Source organism: Microcaecilia unicolor, chromosome 3 (assembly GCF_901765095.1).
Source record: "Microcaecilia unicolor chromosome 3, aMicUni1.1, whole genome shotgun sequence".
NCBI classification, from domain to species: Eukaryota; Metazoa; Chordata; class Amphibia; order Gymnophiona; family Siphonopidae; genus Microcaecilia; species Microcaecilia unicolor.
The window spans coordinates 412,294,512-412,312,604 of NC_044033.1; the positions used below are offsets into that span (position 1 = coordinate 412,294,512).

General features: G+C 49.2%; 1 protein-coding gene across 1 annotated transcript in view; it reads right to left on the reverse strand.

The window, feature by feature from the left end:
• Positions 1-18,093, reverse strand: part of UBXN2A (UBX domain protein 2A) — a 123,233-nt gene that overhangs the window by 54,810 nt on the left and 50,330 nt on the right. The window contains exon 5 of the mRNA XM_030198806.1: positions 14,671-14,780. Coding sequence (XP_030054666.1) covers positions 14,671-14,780 — 110 coding nt within the window. The remainder of the gene's footprint in view (positions 1-14,670; positions 14,781-18,093) is intronic.

Here is an 18,093-nt window from a genome sequence, read left to right on the forward strand (position 1 = left end):
AGTCACTGCTGAAAGAAAGGATAGTTAACTTTCTAGACACCAATGGGTTACAGGACCCGAGGCAATGTGGCTTTACCAAAAGAAAATCCTGCCAAACGAATCTTATTGATTTCTTTGACTGGGTGACCAAAGAACTGGATGAAGGACATGCGTTAGATGTAATCTACTTGGATTTCAGCAAAACCTTTGATACGGTACCCCACAAAAGACTCGTGAATAAGCTGAAAGGGTTGAACTTAGGACCGAAAGTGGTGAACTGGATAGGAAACTGGTTGATCAACAAGTGGCAGAGGGTGGTAGTAAATGGAATCCGCTCGGAGGAAAGGAAGGTGAGCAGTGGAGTTCCTCAGGGGTCGGTACTGGGGCCTATTCTGTTTAATATATTTGTGGGAGATATTGCTGAAGGGTTAGAAGGAAAGGTTTAACTTTTTGGGGATGACACGAAGATAGCCAATAGAGTGGATACCCTGGAGGGAGTAGAAACAATGAGAAGGGATCTCCGAACGTTAGAAGAATGGTTGAGGGTCTGGCAGTTAAAATTTAATACTATGCTAACTCTAGGATAACTTGCTGTTCTGGTTTCAATATTATATTATATGTTCTACTAGAAACCGTTTTCTTCTCTGCCCTATTTTTTATTTGTTTGTTTGTATGCTGTGATTTAAGTGACCCTAAAATCTATTAGTGTTCAATTTTAAGTGCTCAGTAAAACACACATTGCTCCGGCTGGTCAACTGATAGGCAATATGTAGTACCCGACATAGTAACGTAGTAACATAGTAGATGACGACAGAAAAAGACCTGCACGGTCCATCCAGTCTGCCCAACAAGATAACTCATATTTGCTGCTTTTTGTGTATACCCTACTTTGATTTGTACCTGTGCTCTTCAGGGCACAGACCATATAAGTCTGCCCAGCACTATCCCCGCCTCCCAACCACCAGCCCCTCCTCCCAACCACCGGCTCTGGCACAGACCGTATAAGTCTGCCCAGCACTATCCTCACCTCCCAACCACCAGCCCTGCCTCCCAACCACCGGCTCTGACACAGACCGTACAAGTCTGTCCAGCACTATCCCCACCTCCCAACCACCAGTCCTGCTTCCCACCACCGACTCTGGCACAGACCGTACAAGTCTGCCCAGCACTATCCCCGCCTCCCAACCACCAGCCCCGCCTCCCGATCTTGACTAAGCTCCTGAGGATCCATTCCTTCGGCACAGGATTCCTTTATGCTTATCCCACGCATGTTTGAATTCCGTTACCATTTTCATTTCCACCACCTCCCGCGGGAGGGCATTCCAAGCATCCACTACTCTCTCCGTGAAAAAATACTTCCTGACATTTTTCTTGAGTCTGCCCCCCTTCAATCTCATTTCATGTCCTCTCGTTCTACCATCTTCCCATCTCCGGAAAAGGTTCGTTTGCGGATTAATACCTTTCAAATATTTGAACGTCTGTATCATATCACCCCTGTTTCTCCTTTCCTCCAGAGTATACAGGTTTAGTTCAGCAAGTCTCTCCTCATACGTCTTGTAACGCAAATCCCATACCATTTTCGTAGCTTTTCTTTGCACCGCTTCAATTCTTTTTACATCCTTAACAAGATATGGCCTCCAAAACTGAACACAATACTCCAGGTGGGGCCTCACCAACGACTTATACAGGGACATCAACACCCCCTTTCTTCTGCTGGTCACACCTCTCTCTATACAGCCTAACAACCTTCTAGCTACGGCCACCGCCTTGTCACACTGTTTCGTCGCCTTCAAATCCTCAGATACTATCACCCCAAGATCCCTCTCTCCGCCCGTACCTATCAGACTCTCCCCGCCTAACACATACGTCTCCCGTGGATTTCTATTCCCTAAGTGCATCACTTTGCATTTCTTCGCATTGAATTTTAATTGCCAAACCTTAGACCATTCTTCTAGCTTCCTCAGATCCTTTTTCATGTTTTCCACTCCCTCCCGGGTGTCCATCATAGCACTTCAGCCCTCCCTCTCTCCTAATATACCTTAGAATGTATGTGAATAAGCATCAAACTTATCAATATTTACTTGATGAGTACTTAGCTTGGGGCTGGAATTATCTTATCCTCAGGTTACTACAGTGTACTCTCAGTGGGTCACCGGAGCTCTGTGGTGGAATAACGTGCTTGTGATAGAAGTGAAGTCTTTGCTGACTCAGTAGAGAGAACGATTAGTTGAAAAACAACGGACTAATCTGTTAGGGTCAAATGATACAAAAAGTTGGGAGGACTTCCTATGAGGTTTAGTATGTTCCAGATAATATGCTAGACCATGCTTCAGTTTAAGATACGCAGTGCTGCTTCTCCAGGATGAGAGTGTGGCTTAGGGAAGAAGACAGGAAGTACAATGGACTGATTGAGGTGAAATTCCAATACCACCTTATGGAGGAATTTGGGGTGGGTTCGGAGAACAACCCTGTCATGGTAAAACCTGGTGTAAGGCGGGTCTGACACAAGGGCTTGAAGTTCGCTTAAAAGCACTTACTTCTGCCAGATGAGTAAGAACAATATTTTAGAAGTGAGGAACTTCAGAGACTAGGAATGGAGTAGTTCAAATGGAGGTTTCATGAGAGCTGTGAGGATGACAATGAGATCTCACACTACCAGAGATGGTTTGATAGGAGGTTTGGTATGAAATACATCTGGTACTCAAGTGTACTCTGAGTTAGTTTTGAAACCAGAATCAGAAAGATGAAGAACATACTCCATAAGGGAAGGAAGAGAGCACATAGTAGGGTCACCAGAGGGAAAATCTTCTCCACTTGTTAACGGTAACATTTCTGTATAGGCAGCTTCTTAAAGGCTAGAAGTATTCTAGAGACACCGTGTGGAAAATTTAAGAAGTTAAGTCTATGACATCATGAACCACACTGTCAGGGCCAGAGTGCAGAGGGTTGGATGAAGTAGGAACCCCTCATTCTGTGTTATCAGGGTTGGAAAAGGATGTAACCTCAACGGTTCCTTGGACGATAACTCTAGGAGAAGAGGGAACCAAATCTGACGTGGCTAGTAGGGAGCAATTATGGCTCATGGTCCCTTAGTCCCAACGTAACTTGAGAAGTGTTCTCCCAATGAGCGGCAATGAGGGAAAGGTGTATAGAACATCTGTTCCCCAATGAAGTAGGAAGGCATCTGGAGCTACACGACTGGGAGCACAGAATCTGGACTAGAAGCGGGGGAGCTTGTTGTTCTGAGAAGTGAAGATGTCTATTGCTGGGGCCTCGCACTGCTGGAAGATTCGGTGAGCCACCAGCATGCTTAGGGACCACTAATGAAGCTGAAGAACTCTGCTCAATTTGTCTACCACAGCACTCTGTATGCTGGCTAGGTAAATAGCCCTTATAGAGATGTTTCAAGAAGTTGCCCAAGTCCATATCGGGATTGCTTGTCAACAGAGGAGATAAGAACCTGTTCCCCCTTGCTTGTTCAGGTAATGTCGTAACCTGGTTATCTGTGCGAAAGAGATCTGATTAAGGAGGCAGTCCTGGAAAGTTTTGACGGTGTTCCAGACTGCTCATAATTCCAGGAGATTGATATGATGTTGTATCTCCCGTGGGAACCAATAAACCTTTGTATGGAGACCATCGAGATGAGCACCCCAACCCATGGAAGCATCCGTGGTGAGAACTTTGCGATATGGAAGGGGATGAAATGGAGCTCCTCTGGTGAGATTCTATGGAAGCATCCACCACTGTAGAGCGTGGCACAGCTGTGGAATAACTCAAATACAGACTGAGAGTGGCTCCGTGGCTTGAGACCATTAAGAAGAAAGAGTCCACTGAGGTGTTTGGAAGTGGAGCCGAGCCAATCGTGTTACATGGACTGTTAAAGCCATATGGCTGAGTAGGCGGAGCATCTAACAAGCAGATACTTGGCTGGAGCTGAAAATATGTGCAGAGAGATGTATTATATTGTCTATCCTCTGTTGTGGGAGAAAGTCTAGACCTTAAACAGTGTCCAGGAGAGCCCTGATGAACTGCAAGGTCTAAACCAGTTGAAGCTGTCATATGGGGTAATTTATCACAAATTTGAGGAACTCCAGGAGACCTATAGCAGAGAGAATGAAAATCTGTGCAGACTGCAGGGAGGCTGCTTTGATTAACCAGTCATTGAGGTAGGGGAAAACATGTATGGCCCACCTGCGGAGCATTGCAGCTACCACTATCACGCATTTTGTGAAAACATGAGGAGCTCAGGCCACGCCAAATGGCAAGACTTTGTATTGATAATGCAAAGTCCCACAATGGAAGAGCAGAAACTTCCTGTGAGCATGAAGAATAAGTATGTGGGTGTATGCCTCCTTTAGATCTAGAGAGCAAAGTCAGTCATCAAGTTGGATCATGGTGAGAAGTGATCCAAGGGAAGCCATGCAAAATTTTTCTTTAAGTAGGAATTTGTTAAAATCCTATAGGTCAAGAATTGGTCAAACTCCCCCCCCCCTGTCTTTTTTGGTATGAGAACATATCTGGAGTAAAGCCTCGACCCTTCTCTGGCAGAGGACCTGGTTCCATTACATTCTGTCGGAGGAAGGCAGAGAGCACCATCATTTTGAGGGAGTTGAAATAAGACTCTCTTGGTGGATGGTCTGAAGGCCTTCCTTCCCAACACAGAGCATAACTATGCTAAATGATCCAAAGTATCGAATGGTCAGTGGTTATGAGGGGTCATCTATTTTGAGTACAGGATTAGCCTGCCTCCCACCGGTAGGTTGTTTGGCACAGACAACTGGATGGTGGCAATGCTCTCTAGAAAGGAGTCAAAAGCTGGGTTGTTCAGACTGAGAAGGGGTCCGTGACTTCTGTCCTCGCTGCTGACATGGGCATGAGCACTAGGACATAGTCCTCTGAGGAGGTGTCCCGTTCCCCGGTCCTACCTGTGCTCCAGGTGGAGGGGGCGCGGTTCAGCGACCCCCGCGACGCCCGGGGTGGCGAAAGGGGACCTCCGGGAAGACCGACGCGGTCGCGGGGACCGGCGACCCGCTCGGGCGACCTCAGGGAACGGGGCGTTGCGCCAACGAAGATGGTGGCGCCTGCATCGACGCCTCCAAGGGCGGACCAGCGCACAGGCTCCGCCCATCGCTCCCGGGATTGGTGCGCCGGTCCCGAGGCCCCGCCTGGAGAGCGGGCCGACCAATCCCGAGGTCCATTGCCTCCTGGGGTCAGGTTGGTTGGTTCCTCTCTCGGGGAGGGGGTGGGACGGCGCGATATTTAAACCTGGAAACAGGGAAACTCACTGCTTCCGGTTCGTTGGTTACTGAAGCCGTCACAGTGGGTTTCCCTGTGTTTACTTGCTAACCTCCTACAGAGACTGTACCTTCTGCTAGCCGTCCTGCTAGCCTCTCCGTCGGAGTTGTGCCTTCTGCTAGCCGTCCTGCTAGCCCCCTCGGAGACTGTTCCTTCTGCTAGCCGTCCTGCTAGCCCCCTCGGAGACTGTTCCTTCTGCTAGCCGTTCTGCTAGCCCTCCTTCAGAGACTGTGATTTCTGCTAGCCGCCCTGCTAGCCCTCCTGCGGAGACAGTGCCTTCTGCTAGCCGTCCTGCTAGCCCTCCTACAGAGACTGTACTTTCTGCTAGCCGTCCTGCTAGCCTCTCCGTCAGAGTTGTGCCTTCTGCTAGCCGTCCTGCTAGCCCTCTTCAGAGACGGTGACTTTCGCTAGCCGTCCTGCTAGCCCTCCTACAGAGATTGTATTTTTTGGCTAGCCGTCCTGCTAGCCTCTCCTTCAGAGTTTGTGCTTTTGCTAGCCGTCCTGCTAGCCCTCTTCCTTAGACTGTGCTACGTGCTGGCCGCCCTTGCCAGCTATCCTCCAGAGACTGTGCTACTTGCTGGCCGCCCTTGCCAGCTATCCTCCAGAGACTGTGCTGGGGCTAGCCGTCCGCTCGCCCTCATTCTGAGACAGTGCTGTTCCCTCTCGGAGTGCTAGCCGCCCCTGCTAGTCCTCCCTTAAAGACTGCGTTCTGACTACCAGCCAGGTCAGCCGTCACCCCGCGGTTCCAGCAGTCCTGCTGGCCGCTTGCAGCTGAGGGCTCAACCCTCGGTGAACGGCGGTCGCCGCGGGTGAAGATTCGGGGTGCTCGGCTGTCCTCTGGGGCCTTGCGGGGCCTTAGGGAACCTAAGGGCTCACCAACAGAAACACAACAGAAACAGAACAGGAACCGGAAGCCATGAGCTCACCGACGCAACCTGATCTACGGGACCTAGCCAAAGTACTTCAGCAGCAGCAGGAGCAGCTGAACGCCCTGTCCGGGGCGCTCCAGAACGTATGCTCTCAACTTTCAACGCTTCAGGTACAGAACCAGGCCGCTGCGGTCCAGGGGGCCGCAGCAGCTCCCCGTTTGGGAGGGTTCTGCACGGGACCTCGGTTCCCTGAACCGGCACGATATGATGGGGCCCCCGGAGGTTGTCGGGGGTTCCTCAACCAGTGCAACCTGGCCTTCCGGATGCAACCGGAGGCATTTGCTTCGGACCAAAGTAAAGTGGGCTACATTATGGGCCTCTGTGAAGGGAAAGCCCAGGCCTGGGTGGCCCCACTAAACGAACAACAGGACCCCATCTTGGATGACTACAGTGAATTTCAGCGCCGGTTCCGGATGGTGTTCGACCTTCCTGGCAGACCATCTTCCGTGGCGTCGGAACTGCTGCGGATCCGTCAGGGTGAAGGGACGGTGGCCGATTATGCCATTCGTTTTCGGACCTTAGCCACGGAACTGCGTTGGAATCCGGAGTCCTTGATGGCCATCTTTATGGAAGGCTTACAAGAACGGATCAAGGACGAATTGGCTGGACGGGAGGTCCCAGGACAATTGGATGCCCTGATTTCACTCTGTATACGGGTAGACACCCGGTTCCAGGAGCGAGCTAGAGCCCGGGCGGAGCGGCAGAAGTGGGCGCGGGGGACGTCCCGGATGGGCAAAGGACCGTCCCCTCGCCGTGGGAACCGGGACTCCAAGGAGGATGGGGAGGAGCCGATGGTAATGGGCCATCAACGGCTGGCTCCCTCCGACAGGAAGAAACGCTTGTCGAACGGATTGTGCCTCTATTGTGGTGAGGCTGGACATTTCATCCGGACCTGTCCCGCCCGGGCGGGAAACGCCTCCCCCAAGGCACCTTGAGGGAAGGGGTCTTGGGGCACTCCGCTCCCCTACCGGACTCCCTGATAACACTGCTGGTAATGTTACGTTGGTAACAGACCACGATCCAGACCCGGGCCCTGGTGGACTCTGGGTCAGGGGGTAACTTCATCGGGCACGAACTGCTGCAACAAATGGGCTGGCCTACGCTCCCGCGGAGGCCGGCGCTGCAAATAACCTCCATCCAGGGAACTACTCTACCACAGCCGGTCACGGAGATCACCCCCTTGTTGGGATTGCAGGTGGGGGAGGATCACCGGGAGGAAGTTCAATTCCTGGTACTATCCCGGACCATTCACCCAGTGGTCCTAGGATTGCCATGGCTACGGTGTCACAGTCCTGTTATCGACTGGACCGGGGGAAGTATCCAGGCTTGGGGTAGTTCCTGTCAGGAGAACTGTTGTAAGGGTCGGACCGGCAGCTGCCCTGCATTTAATATTGTGCCCGGTAGGGGACGGGTAGAGCTGGGCTCCCTGCCTATGGATTATAGAGACTTTGCAGATGTGTTTAGTCCAAAGGAAGCGGAGGTGCTACCGCCTCATCGGTCTTTCGACTGTGCCATTAATCTGAGGACGGATACCATGCCACCTCGGGGCCGACTGTATACCCTGTCCCGGGGAGAGTCCAAGGTAATGCAGGAATACATCCGGGAGAACCTGCGGAGAGGGTTCATCCGGCCCTCTACGTCCCCTGCCGGGGCGGGATTCTTTTTTGTCACCAAGAAGGATGGATCCTTGAGGCCCTGTATTGACTATCGAGGGTTAAATGCCATCACAGTGAAGGATTGCTTTCCTCTACCGCTCATTCCCGAGCTCTTTGACAGGCTGCAAGGAGCCCAGGTGTTTACTAAGTTGGACTTGCGGGGGGCCTACAATTTAGTTCGTATCCGGCCAGGGGACGAATGGAAGACGGCTTTCAACACCCACGAGGGACATTTCGAGTACCGGGTGATGCCGTTCGGCCTATGTAATGCCCCTGCGGTGTTTCAGCGACTTATCAACTATGTGCTTGAGGATTTGCTGAACTCCACGGTGATTGTATACCTGGACGACATCCTGGTTTTTTCCAAAGACCCCGCTGAGCATACGGGCCACGTCCGCGCAGTGCTGCAACGGTTACAACAAGCCCGTCTATTCGCTAAACTCAGCAAATGCGCCTTTCATCAGCGGTCACTACCCTTTTTAGGACATATTCTGTTACCCGGGGGGCTACAGATGGAGCCGGACAAACTCCGGGCGATTCGGGAGTGGCCATAACCGCTGGGATTGAAAGCACTGCAACGTTTCCTGGGGTTTGCGAATTATTATCGCCAGTTTATCCCTCAGTATTCCCAACTGACAGCTCCGCTGACGGCGCTCACCCAAAAGAACGCGAAAGTCCGGGATTGGCCGCCAGAAGCGCAAGCGGCCTTTCGCCACGTAAAGGAGGCGTTCAATTCAGCGTCCATCCTGTTGGCTCCAGATCCCGAGAAACCTTTTATTGTAGAAGTGGACGCGTCCGCCTTGGGGGCCGGGGCAGTCATCTCTCAAGTCAACCCCGAAGGCCGGCGTCAACCTTGCTCATTCTTCTTGCGTAAATTCTCCCCGGCAGAACGGAATTATACGGTAGGGGATAGAGAACTCTTGGCATTGAAACTAGCCCTGCAGGAATGGAGGCATCTGCTGGAGGGAACGGAGCACCGATTTACGGTGATCACGGATCACAAGAATCTCCTGTATCTTCAAGAGGCTCAGCGGTTAAATCCCCGACAGGCCCGATGGTCGTTATTCTTTGCCAGATTTCACTTTCAGTTAGTGTTTCGGGCGGCTTCTCAGAATACCCCGGCGGACTCGCTCTCCCGAGCATTTGAAGTTCCTGAGGAGACCAAGGAGATCCACCCTATGTTAAATCTGGCATGTCTCAGTGCGGCTACGGGGGAGGTCGCGCCGACTAAGGAGTTAGTGCCGGCCGCCGACCGAGAAAGAATAATGCAATGGGGGCATTCATCTAGATGGGCTGGGCATTTCGGGTATCAGAAGACCCTCCGGTTCATTGCTAGACAGTATCAATGGCCTCATATGAGGCGGGATATTCTCCAATTTGTTACTACGTGCCCTGTGTGTGCACGGACTAAGCCACTAGTTGGGCCTCCCGTGGGGGACCTGCAACCACTGCCCATACCGACCGCTCCCTGGACGGAGTTATCCATGGATTTCATCACCGACCTCCCCAGCTCCCGGGGTCACACCGTGATTTGGGTGGTGGTAGACCGTTTCTCCAAAATGGCTCATTTTGTTCCATTACCGAGCCTTCCATCGGCGGCCTCTTTAGCTCAGTACTTCATTCAGCACATTTTTCGGTTACATGGGCTGCCCAGTCGGATCGTCAGTGACCGAGGACCCCAATTCACCTCACGCTTCTGGAGAGCCTTGTGCACGGCTTTGGGGGTAGAGACTCACTTTTCATCCGCCTACCACCCCCAAACCAACGGCATGGTCGAGAGGATTAATCAAACATTGAAAGGATTCTTGCGGGCATTTGTCAACAAACGTCAAGATAACTGGGCCTCTCTGCTTCCATGGGCCGAGTTTGCATATAACCAGAGTGACCATTCATCCTCAGGACACTCTCCGTTCTTCGTGGTATACGGACGACATCCTCGGCTTCCAGGGCCGTTCCCTTCTCCAGCCCTAACCCCCGTGGGGAACCAAACTCTAGCGGATCTGCAGAAGGTCTGGGAGATGGCCCGGGAACAACTACAAAAAACAGCTGCCAAAAATAAAGTCTTTGCAGATCGCCACCGGCGACCCGCCCCAGTGCTCCAGCCGGGGCAGAAGGTATGGTTAAGCACAAAGTACCTGAGACTCCGGGTGCCCTCCCGGAGGCTGGGACCTCAGTACATTGGACCTTTTGCTATCCAAGAACGAATTGGAACAGTAACGTACCGGTTGCGGTTACCGAGGACCCTACGAGTGCACAATGCCTTCCACATCTCCTTATTGAAGAAATTTCGTGGGTCCAGATGGCACCCTCACCAATCCAAGGATGAAGCTCTCGAGGTTACTCCTGATCCGGAGTATGAAGTAGAGGAGGTGCTAGATTCAAAGAAGCGGCGGGGAAGGCTGTATTATTTGTTATCCTGGAAGTATTTTGGTCCCGAAGACAACTCCTGGGAGCCCGCGGCGAACGTCCATGCGCCAGACCTGATCAGAGCTTTCCACGCCCGGTTTCCGTCTAAACCCGGCCCCGGGGGAAGGGGGGCATCCGGGGAGGATACTGTCCCGTTCCCCGGTCCTACCTGTGCTCCAGGTGGAGGGGGCGCGATTCAGCGACTCCCGCGACGCCCGGGGTGGCGAAGGGGGACCTCCGGGAAGACCGACGCGGTCGCGGGGACCGGCGACCCGCTCGGGCGAGCGCCGACCTCAGGGAACGGGGCGTTGCGCCAACGAAGATGGCGGCGCCTGCATCGACGCCTCCAAGGGCGGACCAGCGCACAGGCTCCGCCCATCGCTCCCGGGATTGGTGTGCCGGTCCCGAGGCCCCGCCTGGAGAGCGGGCCGACCAATCCCGAGGCCCATTGCCTCCTGGGGTCAGGTTGGTTGGTTCCTCTCTCGGGGAGGGGGCGGGACGGCGCAATATTTAAACCTGGAAACAGGGAAATTCACTGCTTCCGGTTCGTTGGTTACTGAAGCCGTCACAGTGGGTTTCCCTGTGTTTACTTGCTAACCTCCTACAGAGACTGTACCTTCTGCTAGCCGTCCTGCTAGCCTCTCCGTCGGAGTTGTGCCTTCTGCTAGCCGTCCTGCTAGCCCCCTCGGAGACTGTGCCTTCTGCTAGCCGTCCTGCTAGCCCTCTTCAGAGACGGTGACTTTCGCTAGCCGTCCTGCTAGCCCTCCTACAGAGATTGTATTTTTGGGCTAGCCGTCCTGCTAGCCTCTCCTTCAGAGTTTGTGCTTTTGCTAGCCGTCCTGCTAGCCCTCTTCCTTAGACTGTGCTACGTGCTGGCCGCCCTTGCCAGCCATCCTCCAGAGACTGTGCTACTTGCTGGCCACCCTTGCCAGCTATCCTCCAGAGACTGTGCTGGGGCTAGCCGTCCGCTCGCCCTCATTCTGAGACAGTGCTGTTCCCTCTCGGAGTGCTAGCCGCCCCTGCTAGTCCTCCCTTAAAGACTGCGTTCTGACTACCAGCCAGGTCAGCCGTCACCCCGCGGTTCCAGCAGTCCTGCTGGCCGCTTGCAGCTGAGGGCTCAACCCTCGGTGAACGGCGGTCGCCGCGGGTGAAGATTCGGGGTGCTCGGCTGTCCTCTGGGGCCTTGCGGGGCCTTAGGGAACCTAAGGGCTCACCAACAGAAACACAACAGAAACAGAACAGGAGGAGCAGTAGAGTATAACGACACTTAGATGTGTAGTAATTACAGAATCAAAATCCTCCCACAAATCTTCTATAAGAAGAAATGGTAGAGTGCTGTGGGACCTGGAGAGAATACTAATGGTATCTGTATGATTTTCTTAATTAGGTTGGCCACTTCCTTGACTTTATCACCAAATAAGTTATCCCCATGAAAAGGGTCATCTGCTAGACATTCCTGGACTGCAGATTTGAGGTTGGAAACTCAGCCAGGAAAAACGTGGCATTATTCCTAAGGTGGATATGGGAGAAGAGACTTCAAAGACCTGTCTTGCCAGATATTTGTGACAATTCAGAAGTTTTCTGTGAAGTTTAAGAAACTCAGCAGCCCTTTCAGAAGGAAAGAAGGAAGTCTGCAAAGGAGAAAGCACTCTGTATCACAGAGTTTAAGTAAATTGTAGAATAAACTTGATAATCTAATATGCGGTTGGTTAGCATAGAGGCTTGAAACGTTTGCCTTTGTTTTTAATTATAAAGGCTGCTCTATCCCCTCCCAATTAGCATGAACTAGCCATTCTCAACTGGGAGGGATAACAGAAACCAATGCTAATCAAACAATATATGAGAAATATCTTTATTATTCTGGCTTACCAATTACAAATACATTTCTGAGAGAATTATACAGTAACATAACTGGATGTTATTCTGTTTTCATCTCCCAAAATATTCTTCTGAGAGGACAGTTTATATACCATTTCAAACAATAATTCCTTCTTCTGCAAGACTGTCTTTCTCAGAGCTTATCTGATTTCCAGGGACTGGCAACATTCTTTTTACTGTTTACACTAGTCTCCTTTCCCAGGCCTGTTTGTAGAGGTACCATAAATTCTAGGGACCATAAATCCCAGAGTCCTGCAAGTACTATCAATTTGATAAATTCCAGAGCTGTACAGACTTTATCAATCTCTAACCTTTTAACCCTATTCCATAATGCATAACTTGTGCTCATAATTTCTTCACCTTCCAAAAAAAGTCTAATGTTCTAGTTTCTCTATCTGGAGGAGCAGAAGCATGAAATCTCACACTGAGAGTGCACTTTAAGGCAGATTCCACAACTAAGGAACAATGGGGGTAATTGTGTTTTTCAAACCCAGTGCATTTCTGTATCCTGTACATAATATCAATTTTCTTTGGCGCAACCTGACTGTTAGAGGAGCTTTCCAGTATTTGAAACAGCATCCTTTATCACTGTATGAAGGGGAACAGTGATTTCCTCTCTAGGAGGAAAGTCATAATCTAGAACATCAAAGAACTCTGAACGAGGTTCCTCTTCAGTTTCCAATTTGAAAGGTTTGGTCTGGGCCATCTCTCAGACAAAACCAGGAAAGAATATACTTTCAGGAGAAGACTTACGCTTTTCAGGTGGCTGAGAAGGTTCAGACAGAATGCCTTAGGACTAAATTTAATAATGAGAACAAACAAATATATGACAGAAAAATATCCCAAAAAGGGAAGGAACCAAAAATAGAAAAGGTTTTACAGGCTGAGAGAAAAGGTTTTACACGCTGAGGAGAGATTTAAAAAAACAACCTCTCTGCTCTGCAGAAAATGCAAGACTGCTGGTCCCACGCCTCACAGTTTTAAAGTGACAGTGCACTATGGCAGCGTCCACACTGGGTTCCATGGATGACTTCACCCATGTGAGATTATTATGCTTGCTTGTCCTTGGAGAACTAATATATGCAAACTTATAGTACACATATTCATTGTGGATATATAGAAATGGGGATCCAAAGCCTTGTTCTAGTGAATAAAAAGAATAAGGAAGCAATCAGAACTGCACAGAGTATAACATGACCTGTTAAGCACTTAAATTATATGGGATAATTCTCAACATTTAAGCATATGTATTCTCTTCCTTGGAAAATTCATAGAAGTTCACATATGGAAAGATAGGAACATACTTTATATTTTTACGCAGTAGAAAACTTTGCACTTTGGAGATCTAGTTATAAGGAAAATGAATATTCCAATACCAACAAATGCACAAGGAACTGGAGTAAATTCACACTAAGCTATAATCAAATGATAATTAATCCAAAAATACTTTGGTACCTGTTTTTGTTGGGGGGGGGGGGGGGGGTTTAGATGAAAGCTGTGTATGTGTGTGGGGGGATGTTTCTTGGGGGTGGTGGTTTGCTTGCTTTCCTAATTCCTCAAGACTTTCTCCAATTGAAACCATAACAGAAATAGGACCGGCCTGTTAGCTCATTGGCAAGGCTAAACACTGCCATACATAAGGACCTAGTCTGATTCTTAGCTCAGGTCTTCTACTTCCCGAGTCACCCAAGACAGCATTCACAATTTGTGAAGGAGAGATTTAAGTGCTATTGTACAATGGCTATTTTCTCTCCTCCATGGGCTGTGAAAGCTGTCTTGGGAGACTGGAGTTTAAGACACATGATTACAAGATTCCAGAAGGAGTGGCCTAGTGGTTAGGGTGGTGGACTTTGGTCCTGGGGAACTGAGGAACTGAGTTTGATTCCCACTTCAGGCACAGGTAGCTTCTTGTGACTCTGGGCAAGTCACTTAACCCTCCATTGCCCCATGTAAGCCGCATCGAGCCTGCCGTAAGTGGGAAAGCGTGGGGTACAAATGTAACAAAAAATAAAAAAAAAATAAAATGCACAAATCCAGGATAAGAATAGACACTGGAATGACTGGAGAAATACAAGTTGGAAGGGAATATAAAAATAGAGGGAAAAAAATCCTGGACAGTTGTGAATGGAAGTTTGTAGCACCAGATCTCACCTGAGCTATAAGGCCAAATAGAGCAAGAGGAAACTGGCAAATAAACTAAAGCTCACAGAAATTTCATGCAGAACCACCCCCACCACACACACACATTTCTCATCTCTTGATTTTTTCATGAATTCTATTAAATAAGACTGCAGAAATCTGGAACTCTGTCATTCAAAATTATTTCCCCCCCCCCCCCCTTTTTGGGGGGGCTGGTTCCTCCAGTTCCTCTCAAATTTCAGCTCAAAACAGAACCAGTGCTGTGATCTGCCACCATGAACCTTCATTTATTATTGAAAAAACTTGCCAAGTCTAATTAAAACAGTCAACAAGAGCAAAGAATGACCAACACATGCAAATTCTAGCTCAGCACAAGGAAAGCAACTTGCCCTCTTCTCATGGACTCCAAAAACTGTTGGTTTGCTGCATCTGTATAGGTCCTGAGGTCACCACCATTTACAGTGAATCCATTCTTCCATAGTTTAATAATTATATCAGCCTACAAAAAAAGAGCATAATGAGCATGTTTGTCTATAATTCCAATAAGCATTAAAAAAGTCCCACTAGCTAAAACATTTTTTCTAGTTTGATTAAACACACACACATCCACTAGAAGTATCAGTTACAACAAACCAAATAAAGATGAAATATTTATATACAGTAAGAATTATTCTATCATGTACAACCCAGATATACCGCATTTTTAGGTATAACTTGTCTGGAATGTTTTTACGTTTGGGGAGCGTGCCAGGTGCCCTTGACCTGGATTGGCCACTGTCGGTGACAGGATGCTGGGCTAGATGGACCTTTGGTCTTTCCCAGTATGGCACTACTTATGTACTTATGTACTTATATATTTGTAATTAGTTTAACGGTCAGCACAAACAGATTTAAACTGGATTATAAGACTGGAAAGCAGAGAACACCTACAAAAATTTTAATGGTTGCATCCCAGGGAATTATGCACCAAAAATATCAAAACTATGCACTGAAGAAAGTCTGAATTATGCAAAGTTATACAAAAACAAAGCGAAGGTACTTACCTGTAGCAGATGTTCTCCAAGGACAGCAGGCTTTACATTCTCACAAATGGGTGACGCCGACACGTATCACCCGGTCTGGAATTTACAAAAGTCTAATCAGAGCTTTGTGGAGTGCGAGACACGCTCAACTGCACCCATAGCACAAACGAGGTCTCCTAAGATTTATACTATAGCAAAAATAATCTAAAAATAACAAAGGAAACAACTCCAAGGAGAGGTTGAAAGATTGTGAGAATATAAAGCCTGCTGTCCTCGGAGAATACCTGCTATGCAATCAGAATCATGGTTCCGCAATCTTGCTTGAGTTTCAACAAAGTCTTTCCCAGTAGAGGTATGGGAGAATATACATAAAGAAGACCTGTACCCCAACTGAGGAGGAAGGCATCCGATGCTAGCCTGTCGTGGGCCTGAAGCCTGGAACAGAACTGAGGGACCTTGTAGTTGGTCTGAGTGGCAAAAAGATCCACTGAGTGGGTGCCCCACACTCGGAAGATCTTGCAGGCTATGCCCATATTGAGAGACCACTCATGAGGTTGCATTATCCTGCTCAGTATGTCGGCCAAGGTATTGTTTTTGCCCGTCAGACAAGCGGCTTGAAAGAACATGCCAGGTTGGCGAGCCCAATGCCACATCCGACGGTCTCCTGACACGGCATGATCTGGTGCCACCCGCTTGTTGGTATAATACATTGCAACCTGATTGTCTGTTTGGATGAGAACAATTTGGTGACATAGCCAATTTCTGAAAGCTTTTAGAGCGTTCCAGATTGCTCGGAGCTTGATCTGCATATTCGTTTCTTGGGAGGACCAAGCTACTCAAGTTTGAAGCCCATCTACATGATCTCCCCATCCCAGAAGAAATGCATCCATCATCAGCACTTTTTTGTGGCTGAGGAATTTGGAATGGAGGTCCCAGAGTCAAACTGGTGGGGGAAGGGAGTGTAAAAGCTCTGGGGATACTTGGATGACACCTTCTATACTCCCAGTGGCTCGATACCACCGAGAAGCTAGAGTCCATTGAAATGACCTCATGTGAAGACATTCCATAGGTGTACACTGTGGAAGCCATATGGCCCAACAATCTCAACATTTGCTGAGCTGTGACCTGCTGAGAGATACAAACCTTGGATGCGAGTGCGACCAGATTGTCCGCTCTCGTTTCCAAGAGGTAGGCTCAAACCATTTGAGTATCGAGCAGGGCGCCTATGAACTCCAATTGCTGGACAGGGCAGAGATGGAACTTGGGGTAGTTTAAAACGAACCCTAGTAGCTCAAGCACCCAAATAGTCATCCGCATGGACTCCTGAGCACCTTCCTCTGAGGTACTTTTCACCAGCAGTCGTCAAGATGGACTCCTAGTCTGCACATTGATGCTGCAACTACTGCTGGACATTTAGTGAAGACCCTGGGAGTGACGCGAGATCAAAAGGCAACATGCAATACTGAAAGTGATAACACCCAGATGAAACTGAAGACACTTCCGGTGGGCTGGAAGTATCGGGATATGAGTATATGCATCCTTTAAGTCCAGAGAGCATAGTCAATTGTTTTTCTGAATCATTGGGAGGTGCCCATGGAACAATATATAGAACAGGAAAAGTTCTCTACGATGACGAATCACAGAAGGCAAAAGTAGAGACTAATAGACAATTCACCACTGGAGTCTGATAGTTTGTATCCAGCATATTCTGTTTGGTGCTACGTGATCAGTGAGTTGACAACACATATACAAGTAGGACTCTTCGTTAAGCATTCATTACTTGGTGTATTTATTGACCCCTGATGCAGACGCTTTTTAGCGTCGAAACACGGCCTGTGTCGGGTCGCTATCTCTGATATAATAAAGACTGTTGGACTCACGTCTCCAGTGGTGAATCGTCTATTAGTCTCTACTTTTGCCTTCTCTGAGGTGCCCATGGAAACCATCCTGAACTTTTCTTGGATTAGAATTTGTTCAGGGCCCTTAGGTCTAGGATGGGATGCATTCTCCCTGTTTCCTTTTGCACAAGTAGCTGGAATAGAATCCCCACCCGTCCTCCCCTAGTGGAACAAGCTTGACCACATGGGGCTTCAGAAGGGTGCAGAGTTCCTCTGCAAGTACCTGTCTGTGCTGACAGCTGAACATATGAGCTCTCAGTGGGCAATTTGGATGCTTGAGATACCAAATGACAGTACATCTGAGACGGACTATTTGAACCTCCCCCCCGATCAGCAAGTCACTTTTACTGCAGCTATGGTTTGCTGGAGCCAGTCAAAAACTCATCCCTTCCTTTGACTGGGGAGCAGCAGGGGTCTTTGGCACACGCTGTTGACGTGAATGAGCACAGAGTGGTTCAGCCTGAGTAGGCTGGTGAGCCAAAAGGTTGTACCTATGCCTAGGACAATAATAGCAACTCCTCCTTGGCTTGCCAAAAGTCCTCCTAGATGAGGAGGCTGATGAAAAAGGCGCCCAGCAGGAGAAAGACGAGATAGTATCGATGTGTTTTTTTATTTGGTCTGCGACCTCCTCAACCTTCTCTCCAAAAAGGTTATCCCTCCAGCATGGGGCATCTGTCAATCTCTGCTGAACAGAATATTCCACGTCAGAAACACGCAGCCATGAGAGTCTTCGCATTGCTATACTTTGAGCAGAGATCCTGGATGCCACATCAAAAGTGTCATAAGTGCCCCTTGTCAAGAACTTTCAACACGCCTTCTGCTGCCTGACAGCTGGTGAACTGACTCTGCTGCTTGACCAACTGGCGAACTGACTTGTCCTGCTCCAGAAGAA